Source organism: Stegostoma tigrinum, chromosome 25 (assembly GCF_030684315.1).
Source record: "Stegostoma tigrinum isolate sSteTig4 chromosome 25, sSteTig4.hap1, whole genome shotgun sequence".
NCBI lineage: Eukaryota > Metazoa > Chordata > Chondrichthyes > Orectolobiformes > Stegostomatidae > Stegostoma > Stegostoma tigrinum.
In genome coordinates, this window is record NC_081378.1 from 46,337,622 (window position 1) to 46,364,211 (window position 26,590).

General features: G+C 41.2%; 1 protein-coding gene across 5 annotated transcripts in view; it reads right to left on the reverse strand.

Moving 5' to 3' along the window:
• The window catches only part of abcc9 (ATP-binding cassette, sub-family C (CFTR/MRP), member 9), a 189,636-nt gene that overhangs the window by 45,675 nt on the left and 117,371 nt on the right, over positions 1-26,590 (reverse strand). For 4 of the 5 annotated variants that reach the window (XM_048554006.2, XM_048554003.2, XM_048554007.2 and 1 more), the window contains 9 exons: positions 25,969-26,007; positions 21,665-21,763; positions 20,382-20,466; positions 19,271-19,351; positions 17,163-17,300; positions 13,254-13,379; positions 10,750-10,849; positions 4,355-4,587; positions 993-1,150 (listed from right to left, as the gene is read on the reverse strand). In XM_048554006.2, coding sequence (XP_048409963.1) covers positions 993-1,150; positions 4,355-4,587; positions 10,750-10,849; positions 13,254-13,379; positions 17,163-17,300; positions 19,271-19,351; positions 20,382-20,466; positions 21,665-21,763; positions 25,969-26,007 — 1,059 coding nt within the window. The remainder of the gene's footprint in view (positions 1-992; positions 1,151-4,354; positions 4,588-10,749; positions 10,850-13,253; positions 13,380-17,162; positions 17,301-19,270; positions 19,352-20,381; positions 20,467-21,664; positions 21,764-25,968; positions 26,008-26,590) is intronic. The other variant, XM_048554004.2, reaches the window with a different exon arrangement.

Genomic DNA, 26,590 nt, shown 5'->3' on the forward strand with positions numbered 1-26,590 from the left:
CCATGCTAAATTACCCATAGTGTTCAGGGATGTGCAGTCTAGATGGGTTAACCATTCGAAATGCAGGGTTTCAGGGAAAAGATGGGGGTGCGGTGGGTCTGGGGAGGATGCTCTTTGGAGGGTCAGGGTGAATTTGATGGGCTGAATGGCCTGCTTCCCCACTGCAGGGATTCTATAAAGTTTAATGCTTAAGATGAGAATTTGGATGGAGGCCCTGGCAATTTGTTTGAATGATCCAAGTGAATGTCAAAGATCTTATGAAACATAGAAACAAGGAGTAGGAGTTGGCTACTCAGCCCTTCATTCCTGCTCCACCATTCAATAGTTTGGATTAAAGTACCTAAAAAGATCAGGCAGATGTTCAAAAGGAATTTATTTGAGTCTCCAGCTAATGTTCCTCCCAAAATTAATATTATCCAATTATTTTTATTTTGCTTTTCATCTGAGCATTTAAAATTAGTTCACCGCACGTGAAGAAGTTTGAGGCACTTCTCAAAGATGTGATAAGGCATCTTTGCTTATCATGTGATAAGTAAAGAAAAGCCCACAATCTATTTAATTTGCCTTCTATCTTCCTGGTAGATGCAATGTTGGTGGAGTTGGAAATGCCGAGTTTTCTTTTATTTCACATCTTGATGTCTTATTGTTCCTATCACTTCCCCACAAGTGCATGTTTCCAAAATCACCTGCAGGGTCCCAACATCACAATACAGAGGCAGTAGCAGAACCCAGAGGGAAGAGATCATAATGGGGCACCACTTTATAAATGCAATCTTTAAAAGAACATGGTGCAGACAGCATGATAACCCAGAGAAAGCAAAAAGACAAGCATACACATAAAATCAGAGCCCCGGACCCATTCATAATCACCAAAACACTGGGGAACTGATTTAGGACATCTGCTAAAGGTGTCATAATAGTGAGACCAGTAGTTGTAATAGCTCCACAATTGAAATTTTGTGGCTTTAGTTTAAGACTAATTATCAGCTTACCTCACTGGTGCTAGGATGATCTTGTTGAGAAGATTATGGTGAAGATTTTTAGCTGCTGTTAAGCCCATCCACTCTACAGTTAGGGATGTGATGAGGCATAGTATGATCCCAACACTGCACAAGATGCTGTACCACATTTTGTAATAATTTTGGACACTCTAAGGAACACAGATAGAAGGAGTTTGTGAATTGACACAGTCGGTAAAGTGATAAAATACAGAATTGTTTGGACCATTCAATAACTTAACCTAACTAATGAATGTGACAATCTGAATAAACCAACAGGAGAATCAAGTTCTGAGGTGAAAGATCATAACATTACGATCTAAAACCTTTAATCTAACAAAAGTGATTTTAAAGAATAGGACTGACTGTCAGATATATTTAACATCATGAAACTCTCTCTTTTCAAACTTTTCCCCGAACTATTCCATTTATTGAGATAATATTTCTGTTAATTTGTTATAATTGGCAATCTTTGACCATACAAAATTTATAATGTGTCCTTAATTCCCAACTTGATTTATTCCTTACTAGCTCATACTGATGGGCCCTGGTTTTGGAACTCCCTCCACAAGAATACCCACACATAGTAACACAAACATCTGTAAATCATCTGAACATTGCTGCTTTTTTGAGGTTGAAAGTACAGAAATAAACAGCCTAATTATTCCCGGCTTATTGAAAGTGCCTGGAAAAGCCCTGTTGCTCCATCGGTCCTGCCTACTTCGTCATTGATGTGCCCTCACATTCATCACCAGGCCCCAACATTCCCACTCCCACAATCCCTTGAGAGAGGCAAAAAGCCAAACAGGAAATCTGAGGCTAAATCAAGAAAAAAAAACCTCTGAGAAATTCAACTTTGATCTAAAGATCATCAGGCTGCCGAGCAAATTCCAAGCGATGGCAGACACTGGAAAGCATTAGCCTCAGTTGATCTATGTATCTTCAATGTTACTGTTGTGCTAATTCCCAGGGTGTTTCATTTGGCTGTTGCAATGTGATGCAAAGCATATGGGATGCACTTTGAGGGAACTAATGGGTATAAAGCTCACAATCTTCCCATCCATTTATTTTACCTTTCCAAGCAAATGTGTAGTCCTGGAGTGTCAGAAAGTTCACCCAACGTGATTTGTGCTGTTTATTACTGAAGTTAAAGCATAAGACTGGAACAACTTCTTGCAAAGGTAATCCAGGACAGATGGCATCACATTGGCCATCTGCTGTCCCCCTGCCCAATATTCAGTTCAACAGTGAAACTAAATATCAAGAGCAACACGTAAACAGGAGTCTGTACAATATTGCCCATGGGTCACAACCTTTCCAAGATGAAATTCAGCCCTCATTGTTGTACAATATTTCAGTTGCAGATTTGCATTGCAGAGAGGACACTACTAAAAGTAACTAAAACCAAGTATTAGCATAGGAGGGAAATCCTTCTGGACTTCATTCAAAAAGACTCAGAAGATTTAGGCGTTCGACTGGCTTTTCAATGAATCCTCCCTGTCTGTGAAGGCAATATTGCCCAAGATGTGAATGGCATCTCCTGGTTTCTGTTGGGACCATCTGTGAAGACTTAGGTAGATTTTCTTTCACCAATCCTTCTTGCTGTATCAATCTAAGCTACAGATACCACGTGGGGAACAATGCCCACATGAACTCATCAGCAAAGAGATAGGTGTGTTAACTTAGTAGCTAGTTACATTACATCTAACAGAATCCAAATAGGTCACAAGAAGCTCAATTTACGATTAAGTTTTGGTTATAGCACTAAGAGTGATCACTAAAGCATTATACACCCTCTGGTGAACACATAGTTCCTTGAAAACAAAGACACAGGGAGACAGGATTGTGAAGGTGGTGTTTGGTATGCTTGTCTTTATTGAAAACAGCATAGAGTATAGGAGTTAGGAGGTCATGTTGTGGCTGTACAGGACATTGGTTAGCCACTTTTCAAATACCATGTTCAATTCTGGTCTCCTTGTTATGGAAAAGATGTTGTGAAACTTGAGAGTGTTCAGAAAAGATTGGCAAGGATGTTGTCAGGTTTGGAGGGTTTGAGCTGTAGGGAGAGGCTGAATTGACTGGAGTTATTTTCCCTGGAAGTCGGAGGCTGAGGGGTGACCTTATAGAAGTTTATAAAATTCTGAGGGGCAGAGATAGGGTGAATGGCTAAGGTCTTTTTCCCATGGTGGGGAAGTCCAAAACTAGAGGCTATATGTTTAAGGTGAGACGGGAAAGATTTAATAGGAACTTAAGGGCAACATTTTCATGCAGAGGGTGGTGCATGTATGGAAAGAGCTGCCAGAGGAGGCGGAGGAGGATTTGCAGTTTGATGGTGAACTTGTTTTAGTTGTGTTATGAATGCACCTTCTGTGGACATCATGCCCTGAAGTGGTTCTTGAACCTGGAATCCTGACCCCTCGCCTCAAGAGCCTCTTTCCATGAACTCCCTTTAAAAGGCTGCCATTTAGTTCACATTCTTGCTACCAATTAAAATATTTTTATCCTTACCAAGATGGCACAGTCTTGACTGAGGAGAGAAAAAGGACAATGTTCATTTGTAAAATTAACAGCAAATTGAAACATTTCTCCCTGAATGCCTACAGCTCACCATCTCCCCACTCTTGCCTGAAGGATTCTGGTGCATGTGGTACATCAGCAGCGTTCGTCTGTCTCATTCCTGAGCTGATTGCTTTGAGCCGAGGAAGTAGTGGACGTGGGTAACAACATTTGAAAGACATTTGGATATATATAGGAATAGAAAAGGTTTTGGAGGGATACGGGTCAGGAACAGTCAGGTGGGCCAAGTTTAGTTTTGCATCATGTTCGGCATGGGCCGGTTGGACTGAAGGTTCTGTTTCCATGCTGTATGGCTCTACAACTATGACTTGGACGGATTTTGATATTGTCGTGAAGTACCAAATTGGTGTTGCCCAACACTTGAAACCTGATTTTCATTTTGGATGCTCTTTGTAACAGGCAGACAATCCACTCTGAGACTGGTTGAAAAGCTGCCCTTGTCTATAAATACAAGTAGTCAGTACAATAATTTTTATTTTGGATTAATGCTGACTTGACTTCATGGAAATCCTTGCTGCGTACACCTTTTTAATTCCACATGCAGTAGAGTCCCACTGAGTCATTTCACAGCATTTCGTTATCAGAGACATAAAATCAGGAGTTCTCACACCTGATCTGCCATTCAGTTCACCATAACCAACTCCACTTACTTGCCTTAGTTCCATGCCCATTAGTATCCTTGTCTAATAAAAAAGCATCAAAATCACTTTAGACATTTTCATTTAACCCAATCTCAACAGATTTTTGAAGGGCACTGTTCTAACTATTCAGGTTCGTACCGTGTCAGTCATTGTGTCTGTTTCACTTGTTTGTTTTGAGCTCGTCCACTTTGCAAGCCAATAGTCAATAGCCACCATGACAGAATGTTTTAGCAACTTGGAGATAATCAGCAAAAAGAGCAGAAGGAATCCTCCTGAAGTCAGATATCTCCAGAAAGCTCGCCAAGGCATTTTTGTTCGAAGCCTCATAACTGTTGACATGTTATCTTCATCATCATCTTCCTCGTCCTCTTCTGAGCTCAGGGGCAAGAACAAAGAAGAAAATCAATTTCATAGAAATGTTATCGAATCCCCACAGCGTGGAAACAAGCCATTCAGCCGAACAAGTCAACTCCGACCCTCTGAAGAGCATCCCAACCACACCCATCCCCATAACCCTGCATTTCCTGTGGCTAATGCACCTAACCTACATGTCCCTGAACACTGTGGGCAATTTAGCATGGCCAATCCACCGAACTTGCACATTTTTAGATTGTAGGAGGAAGCCGAGACAGACATGGGGAGAACATGCGACCTCCCCACAGACAGTTGCCTGAGGTTGGGATCAAACCTGGGTGCCTAGCACTGTCAGGCAGCAGTGCTAACCACTGAGCCACTAGAACATAGAACATAGAACATAGAACAGTACAGCACTGAACAGGCCCTTCAGACCACGATGTTGTGCCGACCATTGATCCTCATGTATGCACCTTCAAATTTCTGTGACTATATGCATGTCCAGCAGTCTCTTAAATGACCCCAGTGACCTTGCTTCCACAACTGCTGCTGGCAACGCATTCCATGCTCTCACAACTCTCTGTGTAAAGTACCCGCCTCTGACATCCCCTCTATACTTTCCTCCAACCAGCTTAAAACTATGACCCCTCGTGTTAGCCATTTCTGCCCTGGGAAATAGTCTCTGGCTATCAACTCTATCTATGCCTCTCATTATCTTGTATACCTCAATTAGGTCCCCTCTCCTCCTCCTTTTCTCCAATGAAAAAAGTCCGAGCTCAGTCAACCTCTCTTCATAAGATAAGCCCTCCAGTCCAGGCAGCATCCTGGTAAACCTCCTCTGAACCCTCTCCAAAGCATCCACATCTTTCCTATAATAGGGTGACCAGAACTGGACGCAGTATTCCAAGTGCGGTCTAACCAAAGTTTTATAGAGCTGCAACAAGATCTCACGACTCTTAAACTCAATCCCCCTGTTAATGAAAGCCAAAACACCATATGCTTTCTTAACAACCCTGTCCACTTGGGTGGCCATTTTAAGGGATCTATGTATCTGCACACCAAGATCCCTCTGTTCCTCTACACTGCCAAGAATCCTATCCTTAAATCTGTACTCAGCTTTCAAATTCGACCTTCCAAAATGCATCACCTCGCATTTATCCAGGTTGAACTCCATCTGCCACCTCTCAGCCCATCTCTGCATCCTGTCAATGTCCTGCTGCAGCCTACAACAGCCCTTTATACTGTCAACGACACCTCCAACCTTTGTGTCATCTGCAAACTTGCTGACCCATCCATCAATCCCCTCATCCAAGTCATTAATAAAAATGCAAACAGTAGAGGCCCAAGGACAGAGCTCTGTGGAACACCACTCACCACTGACTTCCAGGCAGAATATTTTCCTTCTACTACCACTCGCTGCCTTCTGTTGGCCAGCCAATTCTGTATCCAGACAGCTAAGTTCCCCTGTATCCCATTCCTCCTGACCTTCTGAATGAGCCTACAATGGGGAACTTTATCAAATGCCTTACTGAAGTCCATATACACCACGTCCACAGCTCGACCCTCATCAACGTTTCTAGTCACATCCTCAAAGAACTCGATAAGGTTTGTGAGGCATGACCTGCCCCTCACAAAGCTGCCCATATCAGAATCATCGTCATGAATACAAACATCAACTTCCCACTGTACATAAGTTTGAAGTTAAACATTGCAGAAAAAAGGTAAGGTGAAGAATCTCCATGGCAATGGCCTGAAAAACTGGTGAGGCATTAGCCTCGTGGCATTAATGCTGGACTGTTGATCCAGAGACACAGGTAATGTTCTAGGGACCTGGGTTTGAATCCCGCCATGGCAGATGGTAGAATTTGAACTCAACAAAACATTTGGAATTAAGAATCTAATGATGACCACAAACCCATTGTCGATTGTTGGAAAAACCCATCTGGTTCACTAATGCCCTTTAGGGAAGGACACTACCATCCCTACTTGGTCTGGCTCACGTGTGACACCAGACCCACAGCAATGTGGTTAGGTCTAGTTGCCCTCTGGGAAATTAGGGATCGGCAATAAATGCTGCCTGGTCAGTGATGCCATTATTCCATGACTAAATTTTTAATAATCAGGCAACTTAATCAGTTAATTAAGATTGACAGTTAACAGTTTCTATTATGGATTCATGCTTACCACAACTCTAATCCCATCAATCGGCGCCTTTTACTCATGTTGCATAAATTGTTGTCTTAGCCAAAATTGGTTTTCCTGTGTTTCAGTCTTGATAACTGTATCTTTTTAACACTGTTTAAGTTCTGTATTATCAAACAGCTACTTTGGAGTTATAATTATATGCAATAAACAAGCACTTTCTATAAGATGGAAATGCTGACCAATGCAGAAAAGTGATAATTTGATAATATTTCAAATTAGCTTTCTGATAGCATTGAAAGACCAAGAGAATTTCACAAAGATTTGATCAACATATTTAAAACCAAGCATCATAATCTCTTCAAAAACATTGATTTTTGGTGCTACCACTTATTTTATTAGCAACCTAGCAATTAAGGGCTAATTGGTCACAGCAACAAAAGCAAAGTAATACAGATGTTGGAACTTTCTAATGAAAACATAACATGCTGGAAATACTCAGCAGGTCAGTCAAAATGAGATAGAATACCTACAGTGTGGAAACAGGACCTTCAGCCCAACATGTCCACACTGCCCCTTGGAGCATGCTGCCCAGACCCATCCCCCTGTAACCCAAACACCCCTGAACACTATGGGCAATTTAGCATGGCCACTCCACCTAGCCTGCACATCTTTGGACTATGAGAGGAAACCCACACAGACACGGGGAGAATGTGCAAACTCTGTACAGGAAGTTGCCTGAGGCTGGAATTGAACCCAGGTCCCTGGTGTTGTGAGGCTGCAGTGATAACCACTAAGCCACTGTGCCACCCCATTCATCTATGGACTGAGAGACAATTCTGACCAATGACCTTTAATTAGAATTGGAACACATTAGAGACATTACAAGTTTTAGGAATATGTATAGGTAGGGAAGAGGCAACGCGGATTGCATAAGGGAAGGTCTTTGACTGTGTGGAAGTATGGAGAGATTCAAAGACAAATTGAAAATTACAGAAAGCAGGAGATGGAGATGGGACAAAAAAAGAAAAGGTGGATCCAGGAGATGTTAAAGGGAATAGCAGAAAACAAACAACAACTGCTGTACAAATAAAAAAAGGGGCAGATATTACTGTTTGCAATTCTTACACTCACTGTGTAAGGCTGTAAAATACTTAATTGAAAGGTGAAGCATTGAAAGCTGTTCACAGGGAGCTCGCTTGTTCAGCACTGCAGTGTCCCTACCCCTGGACCAGGAGGCCCCAGTTCAAGTCCCACCAGGTCACAGAGGTGGGTAATAACATCTCACAACAGGCTAAGAAAAATAGGTTGTTAAATGAAAAAAAAATGTTGGAAACTGTTGATCAAGATAATAACAGTATAGAAGACCAAGAACAGAGATGTCAGTCTGGGTGTGTGGCAGAAAATTATAAGATAGACTAAAGGAAGTTGAGGATCTTGCAGGTACAGTGTTCCCCAAAAGGACTACCCAAACTGTATTTGATCCTCAGTGCCAAGCACCAAATATTGTATACTAAATTGAAAAAGTGCAAGTAAAATGTTGTTTTGCCTCTAAAGACTTTTTGAGGCCCTGAACAGTGAAAGGGATGAGGGTAAGCATCAGGTACTACTACATCTGTTCTGCATCATGATATTTGGCTCAGAGCCCAGTCATTGATTGAAGCGTTGTTATGGTTGTGCCCTGGGACACTTTTATCACTTGATTGATAGCTCTGGATCTCTAATTTATGGTCATTACTCAATGCTTATTTACATAAGATTAGAAGTGTGCAAGTATGTCCAGCTAATGTTATTAACACTTTAAAGTGTTTGGATTATTGACACTTTCACTGGGCTGTAGCAAAAGCAATTTTTTGGACTTAATCACTGTTTCGATGGTCTTTTTATTACATCCTGTTATCTCTATAGGGTTTGTTGGTTTAACACACTGTATAATGGTTAAATGGGCATTCAAAGTACCTTAGCTTGGGCATCAGGAGCTTCAGGGGGTGGGTGAGAGGCAATGTTTTGTGTGGGAAAATAGAATGAGGGGCAAATAGAAAGGTGGGCTGGAAAAGGGGCAACATGATGCGGTGTTATGAAGGGCCGTGGGGTACTAGTGGGCATCATGAGGAGTGTATGTGGGGTAAGGGGGAATGAGAGGTGAGGGCTGGAAGGCCTTACTAACTTTATCATCACTGGGACATGCCCCCTTTGTGCATTCCTCAGTATTCCTTCTGATGGTGACAGGCCCAACTCCTTTTAACAAACCCTCCCCCAGAACAGAAATTACATCTTTATGGACACTTCCTCCAGAGTCCGGCTTGCCAAGCAAGGGCATTTTCCAACTCCCACTACCCGCCTTGAAGATGACAACCTGGATCAACGTTTTAGGTCATTGGCATTTCATCAGAACTGGTAAGAGAGATATATGACAGAGAAGCAAGCACAGAAGTGTGGAAGATTAGTGTGGGTGTGGGGAAAATGGAAAGAATAAATAGGATGGCAACAGAGATTAAATGTCGAATTGGATAATGGTACAAGGTAAAGGGAGATGTTCATGGGGAATGATTCAGAAGGTCATTTGAGTTGTTAATGCATTCCATTTCTTGCTTCATACACTTCAAAACCCATAATTAACAAAAATCTGGTTGATTCAGCTTTAGAAATTTCAACTGATTTTTATCATTTTATAGTCTGCCTTCTTTCCATGTTCTTCCCTCTTTCAGATTACACGTATTCTCTAGCCAAGAGGGAAATCACTGGACACAGGATGTCTTTTTACTATTCATGTGCCCGTTTGGGGTACTTGGTATCATGGGTCAACCACTCTCCTCTGAATTAGCCTTTCCATCTTGGAGAGAAGATTCTTAAAACAGAAGCTGTTCTTGTTAAAGAGATAACAAGGTGTAGAGCTGGATGAACACAGCAGGCCAAGCAGCATCAGAGGAGCAGGAAAACTGATGTTTTGGGTCTGGACTCTTCTTCAGAAAAAGGCTTCAGAAAAATTTTCTGAAGAAGGGTCCAGACCCAAAACGTCAGCCTTCCTGCTCCTCTGATGCTGCTTGGCCTGCTGTGTTCATCCAGCTCTATACTTTGTTATCTTAGATTCTCCAGTATTGGCAGTTCCCACTATCTTTGTCCTTTTTAACCTGCCCCAACCCAATACCTGGAAACTACAGAAAGTAGTTCTATTTTAAACTTAAAAGATTATACACTGTGAAACTGACTTGATATCTCATGAGTATAAAAGTGCTGTGATTAGGAAATCAGTGGAATTTCCAAACAAAGACCCTGTCACATATGAATGGAGAAGGGTGCTAAGACAGTGGGGAGAGACAAAGGACGAGCATCAATTGGAACATGGCCACAGCAATAATGGCACAGAATTTCAGAGGAACTAGGTTCAACTTGAATTCCAATGGATGGTAAATGATGCACTCATGGTCTAATTAGAACATCCACCTGACATGGAGGTGAGAGGGCATGTTGGATCTATTTGTGAGCCTAGTCAAAATTTCAACTCAGAAGTATTGAATCCATTGGATCCATACAGGCGAATGGTTCTATTTAAGCCTACTGACCATTGAAAAGAGTCGCATGGTATCTGCCAGGCAGGGACCAGGATTGGCAGGGTATATCATGGCCTAAGTAACCGGGGTCTAAGGCTCTAGGCTCACTGTACTGGATTCACTATGCCCAGGTTGGGTTGGGGTCACTGAGCTCTGGTTCAGCAGGAGGGGACACTGTTCAGGTCAGGCCGGGGATCACAGTGCTCACGGAGTCCAGACCAGACACAGCACACACTCTGCGATTTCTGTCCCTGGCCCTGTTGCCCATACATTGGCCATTGCACCCTAAATCAGGAATGTCCTTCTGTTCTCAGCTTCCCTTGGATAGGTCGCACCTTTAGTGCAAATCTCAAAGTTAGTGGTTATGACGTTGTTGATTAGATGGTACTGGAGCTTATGTCATGCTCGTGCTCTGTTCCCAACCCACCCAGGGGAAAGCAAAGTGGCACCACAATGTAATGAGCAATAAGAGAGAGATATGCCAACCTTCATCTTCATCATCCAACTGAGCTTTGGCTTCTCGTGAATACATTGCCCTTCGCAAAGTTTTTCTTTCTAGAATTGTTTGGCTTTCACCTTCAGTCTCCTGGGAAGAAGAAAAAAGGACAGAAATGTTTCAATTGACTGCAGCCAAATTAATTAAGTAATTGTCTTAAGGAAGTAGGTTTCACACTAAGTCTAAGACACTGCCACAATTAAAGAACACTGGTATTTTACAGGCACCATCTGTTGTTTTCTCAGGTAAACTATCCCACACACGGGTGACCTGGTGGCTCACAGCACCAGGGATCTGGGTTTGACCCCTCCCTTTGGCGACTGTCTGTGTGGAGTTTGGACATTTTCCCTGTGTCTATGTGAGTTTCCTTCGGGAGCTCCAGTTTACTCTCCATCTCCAGTTGAAAGATGTGCAGATTAGGTGGATTGGCCACGCTGGATTGCCTGTTGTGTCCATGGATGAGTGGATAGTCTATGAGAAAATGAGGATTGTGGGGAATGGGAAGAATGCTTTTCAGGATGTTCAGTATGGACTCAATGGGCTGAATAACCAGCTTCCACACTGTAGGGATTCTACGATCGCTCCAGTTACTGTTCCAAAGCATCAGAATTTATTGAAGAAAATTTTAACTTGGGATGTCTGGGATAAAATATGGGGGTGTGGAGGGTAGGGTGGTGGTGTCTAAGTGGATTATCATTGTAAACCTCTTCAGATCTGTGTTCTCATGGCAACTGAAATATCAAGGATAGGAGCAGGAGTACATCATTCGGCGTTTTGGGTCTGCTGTGCTATTCAGTACGATCGTGGCGATAATCCACCTCAGGCCCGTTCTCCCCATACCCTTTGATCCATTTAGACCCCAGACTGACATCCAACTCCTTCTCGAAAACTTCAAGCTGAGAGATGTGTACAGCAGTCAGCTGACTTGATTGTAGTCATTTTGCATTATCACCCAAAGCTCACCTATCCTGCCACATCCAATTGGGTGGACTTTTACACTTCAGCAGGTATGTCAAACGCCAATTATACCCCCACTACTGAGGCAGTCGCCTTGTTTCCTGTTACCAGCAATCGAAAGAACATGACACCAACTCTCTGACTCTATGTTATGATCGCTGATTCAAAGCAAAACTACACCACTTTGCTTTTCAAATCAGAACAAAGGAGGATGAGAGCTAGTTCCAGTCTGCACCCTTCCATCTTCACCTCCTCATTAAATCCATTGCAGCCAATAGAAAATAATAGAGGTCCATTTGCACAATTTGATATCATCTTGTGTACTTTACGACCTCCCGGTTTGCTAACTGTCCTTCTCTTTTGACACTGACCCAAAAACATCCAGTCCGTATTCCTCAGTCCAGAATATGAAAATCCAAGCAGCTCTATAAATGCTATCAAATCTGACTTTCTAAACTGGAGCTGATGGAGTAGACACTGTTCCACCACATACAGGACAAAGATATCCTTTTAAGTGCTCACCGGGAAATGATAGCAACGCTGAAGCAACTAAATGGAAACAATCACATTGCATGAATATCCTACTGGCTCAACAATGATAATCAAACAAAAATCAAAATCCTGCCCTCAACTATAAAGCAGTGGAGTTATGTTGAATGTTTCTAAAGCTGTGGGTAGGCCCCAGCTGGAGTATCAGGCCCAGTTCTGGTCACCACGCTCTAGAAAAGAAACGAAGGTCTCGGAGGGAGTGGAAAGAGATTTGCTAGAATGGCAACAGGGATGGGAGGGGTTTCAGTTTGGAATATCTGGAGTCATTCTCCTTGATGCTTGGGACATTGAGCAATGGTTTGCTCATAGCATTCATTACGATAGAAGGAAGAACAGTTCACATTAGCTGATAGAACAAGGACTAAGGGACACTGATCAAAAGATCTAGGGGTAAAGGTTACACAGTGGTTTGGTGGGTGGAGACAAATAAGAAAGAACTTTGTTCTTTCAAAGATCAGAGCCTCACTGTCTATAAGGATGGTGCAGGTAATTTCAAATGGAAATTGTATGGGCACTTGAAAGAAATAAATGTGGAGAGCTAAAGGACTGAGCAGGGGTCTGGGACTGACTGTTTTGTTGGGGGAGCTTGCATGAGCTAAATGGGTGGGCTGGCCTTGTTCTTTGTTGCAATTCATTCTATGATTGTATGAGTAGACTGGGCTAGATTGTTCTTAAATTATTCCATGTAGATCACAGAGATTTAATCTATGATCTTAAATTAGGTGCTGCAACGAGTGACTATTTAGCATTGTCCACCATTTCAATAGCTTTAGCATCTTGGTGTACATTTAGCGTTATCCTCTTTGCTCTTTGAGGGTGAAGAGAACAATTAGAAAGCAGCAGATATTGGGAAGTTATTGGCTTGCAGCCTGTATCTTTCTCTGTGTTAAAATGAACAGAGACAAATCTTGCTGCAAGCTGTCCGTAGGCTGGTGAGAGCAGTGGATGCTTGTAAAGTCAGAACAAGGTTCATAAGTTCATATGTTACCTTTTCAAATTCCTGATCCTGTCGGTTCATGAGTGTTTTCCATTGCTCGTATAACTCCACATCATGATTCTGAAAGTCCTTCAATGTGCCTTCTCTTATGATGGTGCCATCTTTCATCGCAATTATCTGAAAAATAGAGAAACAGCCGAGTCACAGAAAATTCTCACTTGCTGTTATACCATCCCAACCTCTATTACAATGGCTCAAATCACCTTTCGCTGCGTTTTATCATTCTATGATTTCAAGATTCCTATGAGTGATAAAGAATATCTCACATTTTATTGTCTTGGATTCTCCAGCATCTGCAGTTCCCATTATCTCTGATACAATACTCCTTCATTGGTAGTTGCAACATTTAAAAAAAACATTTGGACAAGTACATCAAAACAAAAGTCTGAGAGGGATGTGGGCCAAACACAGACAAGTGGGAAAAAAAAAGAAGTTTCTGGAAAAGCTCAGCGGGTCTGGCAGCATCTGTGAAGAAAACAAAAAGTCAGAGTTCACATTTCTGGTCCGGTGATCTTTCCTCTGTGGAACTAAAATGCTCACTCTGATCTTTTTCTTCACAGATGCTGCCAGACTTGCTGAGCTTTTCCAGCAACTTCTGTTTTTGTTCTTGATTTGCAGAATCCACAGTTCTTTTGGTTTTTACTCCAGGCAAGTGGGACTAGTTTGGGAAACTTGGTTGGCATGGACAAGTTGGACTGAGGGGTCTGTTTCTGTGCTGTATGACTCTATAACTCCATATGGTCTATTACACTGAGGACTTAATGAGCTCCTGCCTATTCAAAGGCAGCAACCATCATAATTATCACATTCAGGCCAAAACTGATCATTAAATTTACTTATAAGTCACATGTAACATTGAAGTAAATAGAAACCTCAAGCTTCACATTGTCCATGCTTGATTAACTCATTAAAGAAATCATTTTGAAGCAAGATGCATTTTCAGAGAAAGTTCACCCGGCTGATTCCTGGAATAAAGGAATGGTCTTTTGAAGAAAATACTGGCCCATTTTCATTGCAATTCAGATGAATAAGGAATGATTAAATTGACGCACGAGATTCTGAGAAGGTTTGACAAGGGAGATGCTGAAAGAAAGTTTCACTTTGTGGGAGACATTAGAACTATGTGCAGACTTGAAAAATAAGTGATATCTCTTTAATGTGGAAATTAGGAGGAATTTCTTCACTTTGGACAGTCGTTAGTTCTAGGGAGTTCTTCCCAAGAAGCAGTGTATTCTCAGACATTGAGCATACTTTAGGCTGAGCTGGACAGTTTTTCGATCAACAGGGGAGCCAGACATTATGGGGGTGGTGGGCAGGAAAATTGAGCTAAGATCACAGTCAGATCAGGCATGGTCTTCTTGAATGGCATAGTAGGCTTGAAGGGGGCTGAATGGCCTTCTCCGACTCCTATTTCTTACGATCTTTCAACAGGTTTTGACTGAGCTTCTGTAATTCAACATGTGATCTGATTTGTCGAGCCTCATTTAACTACTGCTTGTGCAGAGCAGGGAACTTGATTCTACAAGGCTGTAAATTAAGTGTACATCTATGTTCACTTTGTTTTTACAACTTGCTTGTTTGAAGATAAGATTATTCCTTCGCAATGTAAGTCAAACGCTATTGGAATCATTACCAAAATTTTGAATTATGGCCACTGTTAAAGGAAGGATATCCTCATTAAGCTGGCGAAGGTTCAGAAGAGATTCACCAGGATGTTGCCGGGAACAGGAGTTTTGAGTTTTAGCTAGATGCTGGATGGGCTGGGACTTCTTTTGCTGGAGTGTAAGAAGTTGAGGGGTCACCCTACAGAGGCTTATAAAATCATGGGGAATATAGGTAAGGGTGAATGGCTGGAGTCTTTTCCCTGGGGTGGGAGATTTCAAGACAAGGGGATTTTTTTAAGGTTGTAGGGGAAAGATTTAAAAAGACTTGAGGGGCAACTGTTTTACACAGAGAGTGGTTGGTATGTGGAATGAACTTCCTGAGGAAGTGGTGGATGTGGATACAATTACAATGTTTACAAGACATTTAGATAAGTACATGAATAAAAAAATGTTTGGAGCAATATAGGCCAGATGCAGGCATTTAGTTTGGGATTGTGGTCAGCGCAGACTAGTTGGACTAAAGGGCCTGCTTCTGTGTTGTATGACTCTAAGTCTGTTTAAAAATCATCGGTTGCCCATTTAAAATAATTGCATGAAATTCTTTTTCAGACCCATGACTCTTCAGAATTCTCTACCTAAACGGGTTATAGAAAATGAGTCACTGAATAATTTTTGAGGCAGAGGTAGATCGATTATTGTTAAGGACGTGGCTGAAAAATTATCAGGGGTGGGCGGGAATGTTGATTTAACATTACTATCAAGTCAACCAGGGTCTTACAGAATGGAGGAGTATGCTTGAAGGGCTGAATGGTCTACTCCTGTTCCTAGCAGTGTGAAAAGTAATCTCATAGCCATCTGATTATTCTTTAATTTTGATACAAAGCAGAAATTAAATTATATTCTTCATTTATATCTGACAATGCTTTTGAACACCATGTAAGTTGACTTCACTTGAAATAATACCCAATTGGTATAATAGCTACTGAAAAATAAAGGTTAGGATTTTGACAATGCATGGTAAGAGACCTTGGGGTGCATGTTCATAGCTCCTTGAAGGTGGAGTCACAAGTAGAGAGGGTAATAAAGAGGGTTTTTGGTACAGCTCCCTTTATTGGCCAGTGTATTGTGGAAAGGAGTGAAAAGGCCATGTTGCAGCTGTACAGGACATTGGTTAGGCCACTTTTAGATCACAGTGTTCAATTCTGGTCTCCCTGCTATAGGAAAGATGTTGTGAAACTTGAAAGGGCTCAGAAAAGATTTACAAGGATGTTGCCAGGGTTAGAGGGTTTGGGCTATAGGGAGAGGCTGAATAAACTGGGGCTATTTTCTCTGGAGTGTTGCAGCATGAGGGGTGACCTTATAGAAGTTTATAAAATCGTGAGGGGCGTGGATGGTGTAAATGGTCAAAGTCTTTACCCCAGGGTAAGCGAGTCCAAAACTAGAGGGTGTAGGTTTACGGTGAGAGGGGAAAGATTTTCATGAGACCCAAGGGGAAACTTTTTTGATGCAGAGGGTGGTGCATGTATGGAATGAGCTGCCAGAGGTGGTGGTGGAGGCTGGTTAATTACAACATTTAAAAGGCATCTGGATGGGTGCATGAATAGGAGGGTTAGAGGGATATGAGCCCAATACTGGCAAATGGGACTAGATTAATATAGAATATTTGATTAGCATGGACAAGTTGAACTGAAAGGTCTGTTTTCATGTTGTATATCTCTGTGACTACATTAACTGGATGTTATCAAGTGGGCAGCCTGTGCCAGATCCCTCCAGCCTATTATTTACATTGAAGTGTAATTTAGTAACTGTAATAGATTAGAGAAAGTAAACTTGTTCTCCTGAGAAGGAAAGAGAAGATTTGATCAAGGTCTCAAAATCACAAGACATCTAGACAGAGCTCATTGGAGAGAAACTGTTCCCATTAGCAGAAGGATCAAAAGCATGAGAACACATATTTAAGGTTTGCAGAAAGGAGAGCCCTTTTTATACAGCAAGTTAGGATTTGGAACGCACTGCCTGAGTGCATGATTGAGACAAATTCAAATTGTAGTTTTCAGAAGGGAATTAAATAATTACAAGAAAAGAAAAAAATTGCAGGGCCATGGGGAAATGGTTTGGGGTTGAGTCTGGCTGCAATGTCCAATGTTCTGTCCAATTATTCTACGATTCTAAGTAAAACAGGCTGTGCTTGCTGTTATTCTTTGTACCATTTTAAACTCTTGTGTAAACTCAAGAGGTACTTTGAAGCATTAGTTGCAAGATGCTCAAGCCTGGGTTGCTCATTCTTCTCACTTACCCAGTCAGCATGGGTCAGATACTGCAGCTTATGTGTTACTAGAGCCACAGTTCGCTTGTCTTCACGGAGAAATTTGAGGATTCCTTCTTGCATGAGGTGATCACTCAGGTGAATATCCAATGCAGAGAATGGATCATCCTGATGGGGGACAGAAACAGTGTAAATGCTGTGATTTTATTGAAACAGACAAAAGCTTTAAGCAGAGAATACATTTCCTGTATTTGATGAAATTACCAAAAAGTTTGGTGAAATTACGAGGTAAAAAGCCATTTAATACACTTATAACTAAGGTTGATAAGGCAATTTGGATCACATGACTTCTAACTGCTCCACTCCACACTCTTGCCGTAAGTCACCAACATCCTATATACTTAGTGTTAGCCTTCCTACGCCAACTACCAATCAGAACAATTCTGACTGCCAGTCAACAGCTCTTTAATCTATCTCCAATTATCTATTTTCCCAAGCCCACTGGTTTTGATCCTAGTTTTCTCACCATAATCTGTATTTCTTGTGGACTTCTGGAGAGTATGGAAGCGTTGACAATAATCTGCTACCAGAGATAAGAGCTGCTCTGTAGAACATAATATACTACGGCTTTTTCTGGAAAGCAGAAATATAGGACTAGGAGAAGGCTAGTAAGCTCTTTGAGCCTGTTCCACCATTTATATTGATCTGTATTCAACTCAATTTGAACCATTTGATAGTTTGATCCATATTGCTTGATACCCTTATCTCAGAATAATCAATTGACTTCAGTCTGAAAAACTCAAATTATCCAAGAGCCTATGGGTTTTGTTTTGGGAGGTGGGGTGAGAGATTTTAAGAGTCCTACTAGCCTTTGATTGAAAAAGTCCTTCCTGATCTTACTCCTGAGTTGGCTAATTAATCCTATTCCTCAAATTATGCCTCTTCAGTCTGGAATTACTCATCAAAAGTACATTTTTTTCTGTATCAAGTCAATAAGAACTTCTTATCAATTATAAACCTCCATTAGATCAGTCCTCAACCATCTACTCACAAGCAAAATTTAACGACATAGGTGCATCTATTGTTCATAATTTAATCTTTTTAACTTTAGTATCACTTTTGTAAACCTCCAACTATTGCACAAGTCCTGATCCTTAGTTAGTTTAGGGCCAACAGAGCTTTGTGCAGCTTTTAAACATGCTGTTGTGTACTGTCCAAGCTAAACAAAGTATCAGAACCTTGCAGTTTTGGCACTGTTTTGCTAACCAATAAACAAATGGCATTTTCCAATGCTGCTGTAACAATTATTGTGCACAGTTAGTTTGCTTTAAAACTTTAAAAAGAAGGACTGTCACAAAGTAAATGTTAAATGATTGTTAGGCTCTCTGGCATTTCCAAAACCAACAGCTGTCAAACATTTAGGGCAATCATCCATTCTTCAGCAACTGCCACAGTTGTAATATAGCCAAAAGACTTTCCAAAGACTATGATGAATTGGCTACCATCTGCTGATTTTTTTGCTGAGTCAGGGTGATAACTCTAAAGGCCTCACAGTGTCTGCAGGACAAACAAACAATTACATATAGAGATAGTAAGAGCTGCCAATGCTAGAGTCAAACATAACAGTGTGGAGCTGGAGGAACACAGCAGGCCAGGCAGCATTAGAGGAGCAGGAAAATTGACCTTTCGGGTCATGAAATTTCTGAAGAAGGGTCCCTATCCGAAATGTCAACTTTCCTGCTCCTCTGATGCTGCCTGGGTCCCTATCCAAAATGTCAACTTTCCTGCTCCCCTGATGCTGCTTGGCTTGCTGTGTTCTTCCAGCTCCACAAACAATTACATATATATTTTTATTCCCACTACTGTCGGGGAAGTTAAATTAGCAAGAATGACTCAAATGATGAGTGAAAAATCCGATTATCCAAGGAGGAGCAGGAATTCTACAGTTTATGAAAGGCTTTAAATCCCTTTTAACGATTCCATCGAAAAAAACTCTGTTGATAAGCAATCAGACAGACTGCTGGGAAATTTTGTAAAGAGGACAACACCAAACATTCTGTATAATTTTCAGCTGATCAGCCAGGAAGCTAAAAGAGAATCAAAGCAGATAATTCCCAATGAAAAGCATGATTTCTTACCAGGAATACTGTACTTGTGTTTTGATACAGGGCTCGAGCTACACAGATTCTCTGTTTCTGACCTCCACTCAGGTTAATTCCCTGTGCCAGCAAAAAGATCACATTATTAATATAATTGTATTTTGATGCAGAATATTAAAAAAAACATTATATTGTAAAATACTTTGTCTCCGTACTTATAGAATTGTTGAAATAGCACTGCCATGATCCAATAAATGGGCTTGGTGGATTATATTAAGTTGAAAAATAAAAACACTGAGGTAATTTATTGGTAATTACAGGCAATTCTAAAACAGAAATGGAAGCATGAACCCCATGGTTATACTCAGGCACAGAGTCATGTATTCATTATCCAGCAGAACTCTGATGTGTAAAAGCTAGAATCTATGTCTCAATAGTCCACTCCTAATAATGATGACATGAACACATAACAACCTTGCACAAGGATGTAGTGGACAAAACACAAGGTACCACACAACCATAGTGCCTGTTATCCATCCAGTTACCAATAACCATTGTATCTTACTCATGCTTACACAGTGTTGCCATTGTTGGCTAGTCTTTTACAACAGTAATTGTAAGAAAAGTGGAACTCTAAAATGCAACAATCCAACAATTTGTTTGTAAATCCATCCGACATCAACATAGAAACAATAGGGTGATCTGGCAATTTATATTTTTTTCGAATCATTTTACTCCTATACTCATGATTTGAATTTTACATTCACAAATCTGATGCATTCAGCAGGATTGTTGTTGAAAACAAGTGCTTTTCTTCTGATCTCTTCAACCACTCCATCCAGTTCTACAGTGATTATTTTCTAAAACAAATTGCTGACATAGCCACAATATCCAGGTATTGTCATTCATGTAAAAGCAAGCCCGAGTCTGTGACGGTTAGGTTACTTTAAGTGGTAGTACAGTACAGGCCAGTTGTGAATGAGTAGCCAGTGTACCGCAATACCTATCATTGAATACTACTGCCCAAAGTGAGTATCACCCCAACAGGGTCTTGATATAAATTCAGAATTCTAAATACATAGGAGCATTCAAGACCTTAATCAAGCTTGTGAATAGAATTGTTTGGAAAAAAAAAATTCCCAGTGTTTACCCTCTCTCCAATCTCGGTTTGGTCTCCAAATGGTAACAGGTCAATGTCAGGCTGAAGGGAGCAGGCATCAATGACAGCTTTGTACCTTAGAGGGTGAGAAATGAAAGTGGTGAGTGCCACAGAATGTTTCCATCTAAATTAAAGTGATTCTTCAATAGGCCTCACGATCTTGAATGAATGTACGACATTAACTTTGGAGGCTACATAAATATCAGCCCAAATGCAAACATGAGAACTGCAATGGGTAAGTGCAGAACACAAAGGAAGAATGTTAACCAAGATTCATAAACTTTTGATTCCGTTTAGGGAGAAAACCAATGTTGAGGGTTCTTAATTGATAAGTTACAAAGACATTTCTTCAAAATGCATTAATAGAAGATTGGCTGGCTGTGTAAGCATAAATGGGTCTTCGTCTAATTGGCAGGATGTGATAAATGGTAACCCACAAGAGTCTGTTCTAGGAGCTCAACTTTTTGACAATTTACACCAAGAAAACGTAGATGAAAGGAATAAAGGCAAAGTGGCGAAATTTGCAAATTACACAAAGATGAGTCAGCGAGTATGTTGTGAAGAGGACATCAGGAGTTTGCGGGCAGTTATTGATAAGTTAAGTGAGTGGGTAAAATCTGTCACTTGGAGTATAATGTGGGAAAAGGTGTTGTTCACTTTAATCAGGAAGAATGAAAAAGCAGAGTATTAATTACATCAAGAACAACTTCAGAATTCCTAAATGCAGGGGAATTTAACTGTTTAAAGCATGAGTCAGAAGATAGGATGGAGATACAGCTCATGATCAAGAAGATTAATGGAATGCAATTCTTCAGTAAGAGAGGTATTGAACACAAAATTAAGGATGTTAAACTTCAGTTACACTGGACATTGTTAAGACTGTTTCTCAAGTACTCTGTGTGCAGTGTTGCTCTTCTTATTTAAAGGAGAAAGCACTTGAGGTAACAAGCTTGGTATCTGGAATGAGTGGGTTCTCTTATGAGGGTAGGTTAGACTGCACATCTTGTTTTCAAGTGAAGAGTGACTTGGATGAGGTTTATATATTCCTGAAATGGTCTAGACAAAATGAACCCATCAGTGTCAAAAGCTCTCACACTCAGCACACTTGCTAGAGGTGTAGCTGCCAGGTGGAACAGGATGACTGGAATTGAACACAATACAGAAGAGGGCTCACTGATATTCTATACAATCTCAACATGATGTCCCATGTATTATTGCAGCATTTTCCAGCACATTCTTTTTACTTTGTCCCAAGTTACAGTAGCTTTAATTACCTTTGCTTTATAAAGGGGCTCCCAAATGTGATGTTCTCCTCCACAGTTGTGTTGAGGAGCCAAGGTTTCTGAGCAGAATAAGCAACAGAGTTTCGGTTTCTGCTCAAAATTGAAGTAAACAGTTATTTCATTCCAGTAGAAAACAGCAATTTCATCACATTTTTTAAAAGTACAAAGCAATTAGGATAAAATGGCCCTGATTCAAAACAGTGATGACTAATTATTGCTCTCATTGAACTTCTGTTTTGTTGATATTTTGCAATGTTTTGAACTGCTATTGAAACAGGGCTAGTAATAGCATATATATAGTGTCCCGTTTCCCCTAGTTTTTTTTTGCAGTTAATTCCTCCCTTTAAAGTTCTTTGTTCTAACCTGACCTCTTTTCGCTTTTCCAAATCAATCTATGTTGTGTTTCTTGCTTCAGAGGTCTCTATGATCTACCATCCATTAGAGAGATGGAGGCACTGTGCTTTTAATCTGGAGTAGGGAATCCAATGTTCACATCATTTCTAGGTCCCTATCTCTCATCACAGTAACCTCAATGACACAATGTAATTTACAAATGCAAAGGGTTAAACTGGTTCAGAGGAAAGTTCAGTGTCACGCCATTTAGTCGCATTTGGAAGGGCCTGAGTTGGGGCATGGTTACTTTGTCGGGGCCATCATGCCATGCACCGCTGTGATCGATTATCAGAGACCTCAGCACTGATGTGGGCATGCACCCAGGGGAAATGGACAAGAACTCATGGTGCCACACCATTAGATGTATTTTAGGATCACAGGAGCAATATTTCCCCAGACTGTTTCACTAACTCTCCCTTTAATAGTTATTGCTTTGGCCTTCAATCCAATTTGAATGTTCTTATTCCTTGTCAGAAACTGTTGGCAATGCAGACCACATTCTCAATGTTTTTGGGCAACTATGGATTAGTTTAGTACATGCTAAATGATTTTTCTCTCTCTGACAGAAGGTAAATTGCGGATTTGTTTGACTAAGAGGTGCTCAATTAATACTGACATGGTGCTGAATTAATATTGGGCTTGCTGCCATGCCAGCCACCTCATGGCCCTGAGGCTTAGGATGACTTTGGCCATGTTCCCCCTCTTAGGCCTGGATGCAGTTTGAACTACTACGTCTCCTTCTATCCTCGTTCCCATCCTGCTCCATGGAAGGTTGTAGTGTTCGAGCTGCTTCCTCTTCCTCCAACCCCAGATCTCTTCGTATCATACAGCACCCTAACAGACAACCACAACCATAATAAACCTTGAAAACAAAGTGTGGAGCTGGATGAACACAGCAGGCCAAGCAGCATCTCAGGGGCACAAAAGCTGACGTTTCGGGCCTAGACCCTTCATCAGAAACCTTGGCTGGTTCGAACAGGAAGCCAACACGCACCGACTGTTCAAGCCAATGACAGCACATGTCACTGGCCTGTCCAATGTAAGTTTGTGTTAGTGTGTGGCATTGGCTGTAGTGTCTATATCTGTTGCTAAATCTAAGGAGCCACCTCTTCAGAGGGCAATACATACCCCAAGAGACACCCACAGTGCCTGGATGTTGGTCTAAAGAGTTGGCATGCCTGGTACTTTCACAGGATGGAGGAATCCATCATGGTCACACAGGAAACAGGCACAGATTTGCAATATGTGCTTCATTAAGTCAAAATCTGTTCTCTTGAGAAATCTGGCTGGTCTGTCAGTGTCTTGATGCATATGTGGATACAGTTGATAACACTCTCTACCTCAGGGAATAAGGTGGCAGTAACTCCAAAGACTGTCTGTGCTGCCCTGGTCCATTATTCTCAGAATGGACATAATCCCTATCAACCAGTGTAGGAAAACTGTGGCCTTTGAGGGTGTGATGATCTACTGGCTATGCAATATCATCCAGGTCCACAACAGATGACTGGAATGACCCAGATTCAGGACTTCAATGTCCTTCGGTGAAGATATGGGACTCCTGTTAGAGCCATGAAGGCTTGTGTCATTGTTGAGCACAGTGCAAATACTCAAGACCAACTGCCTGGATACTAGGTTTGAGAAGTTAGAACCATGGTGTAAGACTGAACTGGTTGGAGTAGTTTCCTCTGTGAAGGAAGGATAAGAACTGATCTATTACAGGGCTATAAAACTATGATGAGATTCGGTGGGTTGACAGATGAGAAAGAGCCATCTGTAGGGCATACAAAACCAGTGTTCATAATTGTAAGATAATCATTAATAAATCCAATACCAAAATCAGAAGGAACTTCTTTCCCCAGAGAGCAGTTAGAAAGTGGAACTTACTACTGCAGGAAGTTGAGGCAAAAAGCATAAATGCATGCAAATAGAAACTAGACAAGCACATGTGATAGAAAGAGTGAGAGAAGATTTACTGGGAATGTCAGATAATTATGGAAGTGGTTCTTAGGGCACAAGCGTAGACCTAGTGGGTCACATGGCCTGTTTTTGTATGGACAGGTAATTCCATGCACGATACGGGTGGCTTGGTCGGCCATTTGAGATTCCCCGTTCTGATTTTAAAATTCTCTCACGCAACTACCGGGATGCTTGAAGCTAAATTTGATGCACCTTATGTCTTTTCTCTCTCCTCGCCTGTGTTTCTACATTTTAAATGTAACAGAAAATGTCCTTTCCTTCCATTCATTCTCCGATCACCTCCTTCAACATCTTCTCAGCAGAGGCCCAATTGAATTTATGTGCCTTGTTTTCTGTTAACAGCAGCCCAGTTGCTGAATGAGAAGTTACTGTAACTGCAAGGTTACACATGAATGATCCTGTCTTGACATTTAATCCACTAACATTACTCTTGTAGCTAAAAGCCAAGGTTCAATTATTTCCCATTATTCTGTTTCCTGTTGACACTTAGAGCACTGAACTCTTTTTTTTCAATTCCCACATACAATCCTGGGGGATTTAATTGCTGAAAGGACAGGTTAATAAAGTAGAGTTCATTGCTTGGAGGTAGTGTTTTTGCCTGAGAATCAATATATACGAAGATCGAACTCTATTCTAGCTAAGTCCTGGTGAGACAGATCCAGCTCTACACACGAGTGATGGGCAATGACACACTAGTGTAATGAAGCCAGTTGTATTGGTGCTGGTCCCAAACCAAGATTAAAGGAGAATGGCAGAAAACACATGGGAAGTCGACCACCTGCAAAGTTACACTCCAAAGTTGCACCATCATGACATGGAATGACATTAACATTCCATCAAGTTAAAATGTTGGAATTCCCTTTCAACGTTTGGACCAGATTGACCAGATTGGCCCACCACCACATTCCGCAGGAAATTTTGGGATGGGCAATAAATGCTGTCCTTGCCAGTGATGCTTTGAAAAGAAGCATGTTCAATATATGTTATTCTTGACTTTTAGAGATCTTACCTGAAGTATGTGAGGGTCTCATGCTTCTGCAAATATTTTTAGTTTGGTGCCAGAAGTAGGATCAGCAATGCCATTACAGTGTCTGTCCAATTCCCACCCAACGACCATGGACAGCACAGACAGGAAGATGGCCAATGTCAATCTAAACTAAATAGCTCTTGAGCAAAGTTGGGTGGAGTGTGAGGACTCATTTTTGTGGCAGTCACTGGTGGATTTCAATCCTTAAAAGGCATCTAATGGTGAGAATGTAATGCGGCAAATTCCACAAAAGGAGCTGCCTGCCCTGCTGAGGCGTTGTGTGGTTTCTCTCGACCTTGCACCCCCTTTAAGCTGCTGCTGTAGGTCTTTTTCCTTTGGATATCTAGCTGGATTGTCCATTGTCTGATGCAAATGAGCTTTCCTCTCACCACATTGCACTAAGGAATGCCAGCTGTAATGGATTAGGTTTTACACAACCCTTTGTGGAACAGGAACGAGGAAGGGGGCCAAATTTGCTGAAGTCTATCAATCTTATGCAGACCCCCTTCTGACCTAGTGTCCTTTGTATATCTTTAAGGATTGTTGAAACTGTCAAAGATGGAAATTAACCATTGGGTCTGCCGTGCTAATTAATTTTAGGTTGGGCTAAACATGGTCACAATTGACAGGCACCTCATGCCATTACACACATAACACACAGAAGCAGCCTTTCACTGAAGGTCAGTAATGGCTTTGACAGAATCAGGACCATAGTAGCCAAGTTGCAGAGAAACACTGATATGAAAAAGAAGGAAGAGTGGAAAATGGCAGAAAATGCAATGATTAGTTACAAGTGTAAAAAGCATTACCACTGGTGTGATGGTTATCAGGATGAAGTGTCACTAGAAAAACAATACATGACACAATTAGTGAATTGGATAAGAGTAAGATAGAGTACCTCCCAGTCACCTCGAACACAGGGTCAACCTCATGTGCACTGCAATTTATGGTAAAACCAAGTTAGCAAAAATAAGCTTTTCAGGCAGTAACTGACTTACTCTTAAAAAAAAATCAGACTGAAGTTTTCTGGTTTTGTTTAATTATTTTTGTCACTCACTGGATACGCTGTTTTTTAAAGGGCATAAGTGAAAGGGAACAAGACATAATGCACCACTGCAAAAATATAAAACCCCAGGTGGTGACCTTGAAAATGTCTCTTAATCTTAGGAAATGACTATCAAGTCTCCCTTCCCAACACATCCAGCTGTTTTATAGAATGTCACAAAATCAAAGCCTTTAATAGTTGAAAAGGCTTGATTGTGTGAACAGAGAGACACTGTTTCCTCTGGCAGGGGTAGACCAGAACAAAGGGATGTAACAGTAAAATTATGAAAAATATTTCAACATTTAAAAACATATGGTAAAATTAAAAATAGCCAAGTGATTCAAAAAGTTCTTCACTGCGTAATAGGCCGTGGAATATGAATGCTGTCCTCCAAAAGCCTGTCAAAATTTAGTCATAGACACCAACAGGGGAACAGACTATACCATTCAACCAGTCCACACCAGTCATGTTCCAC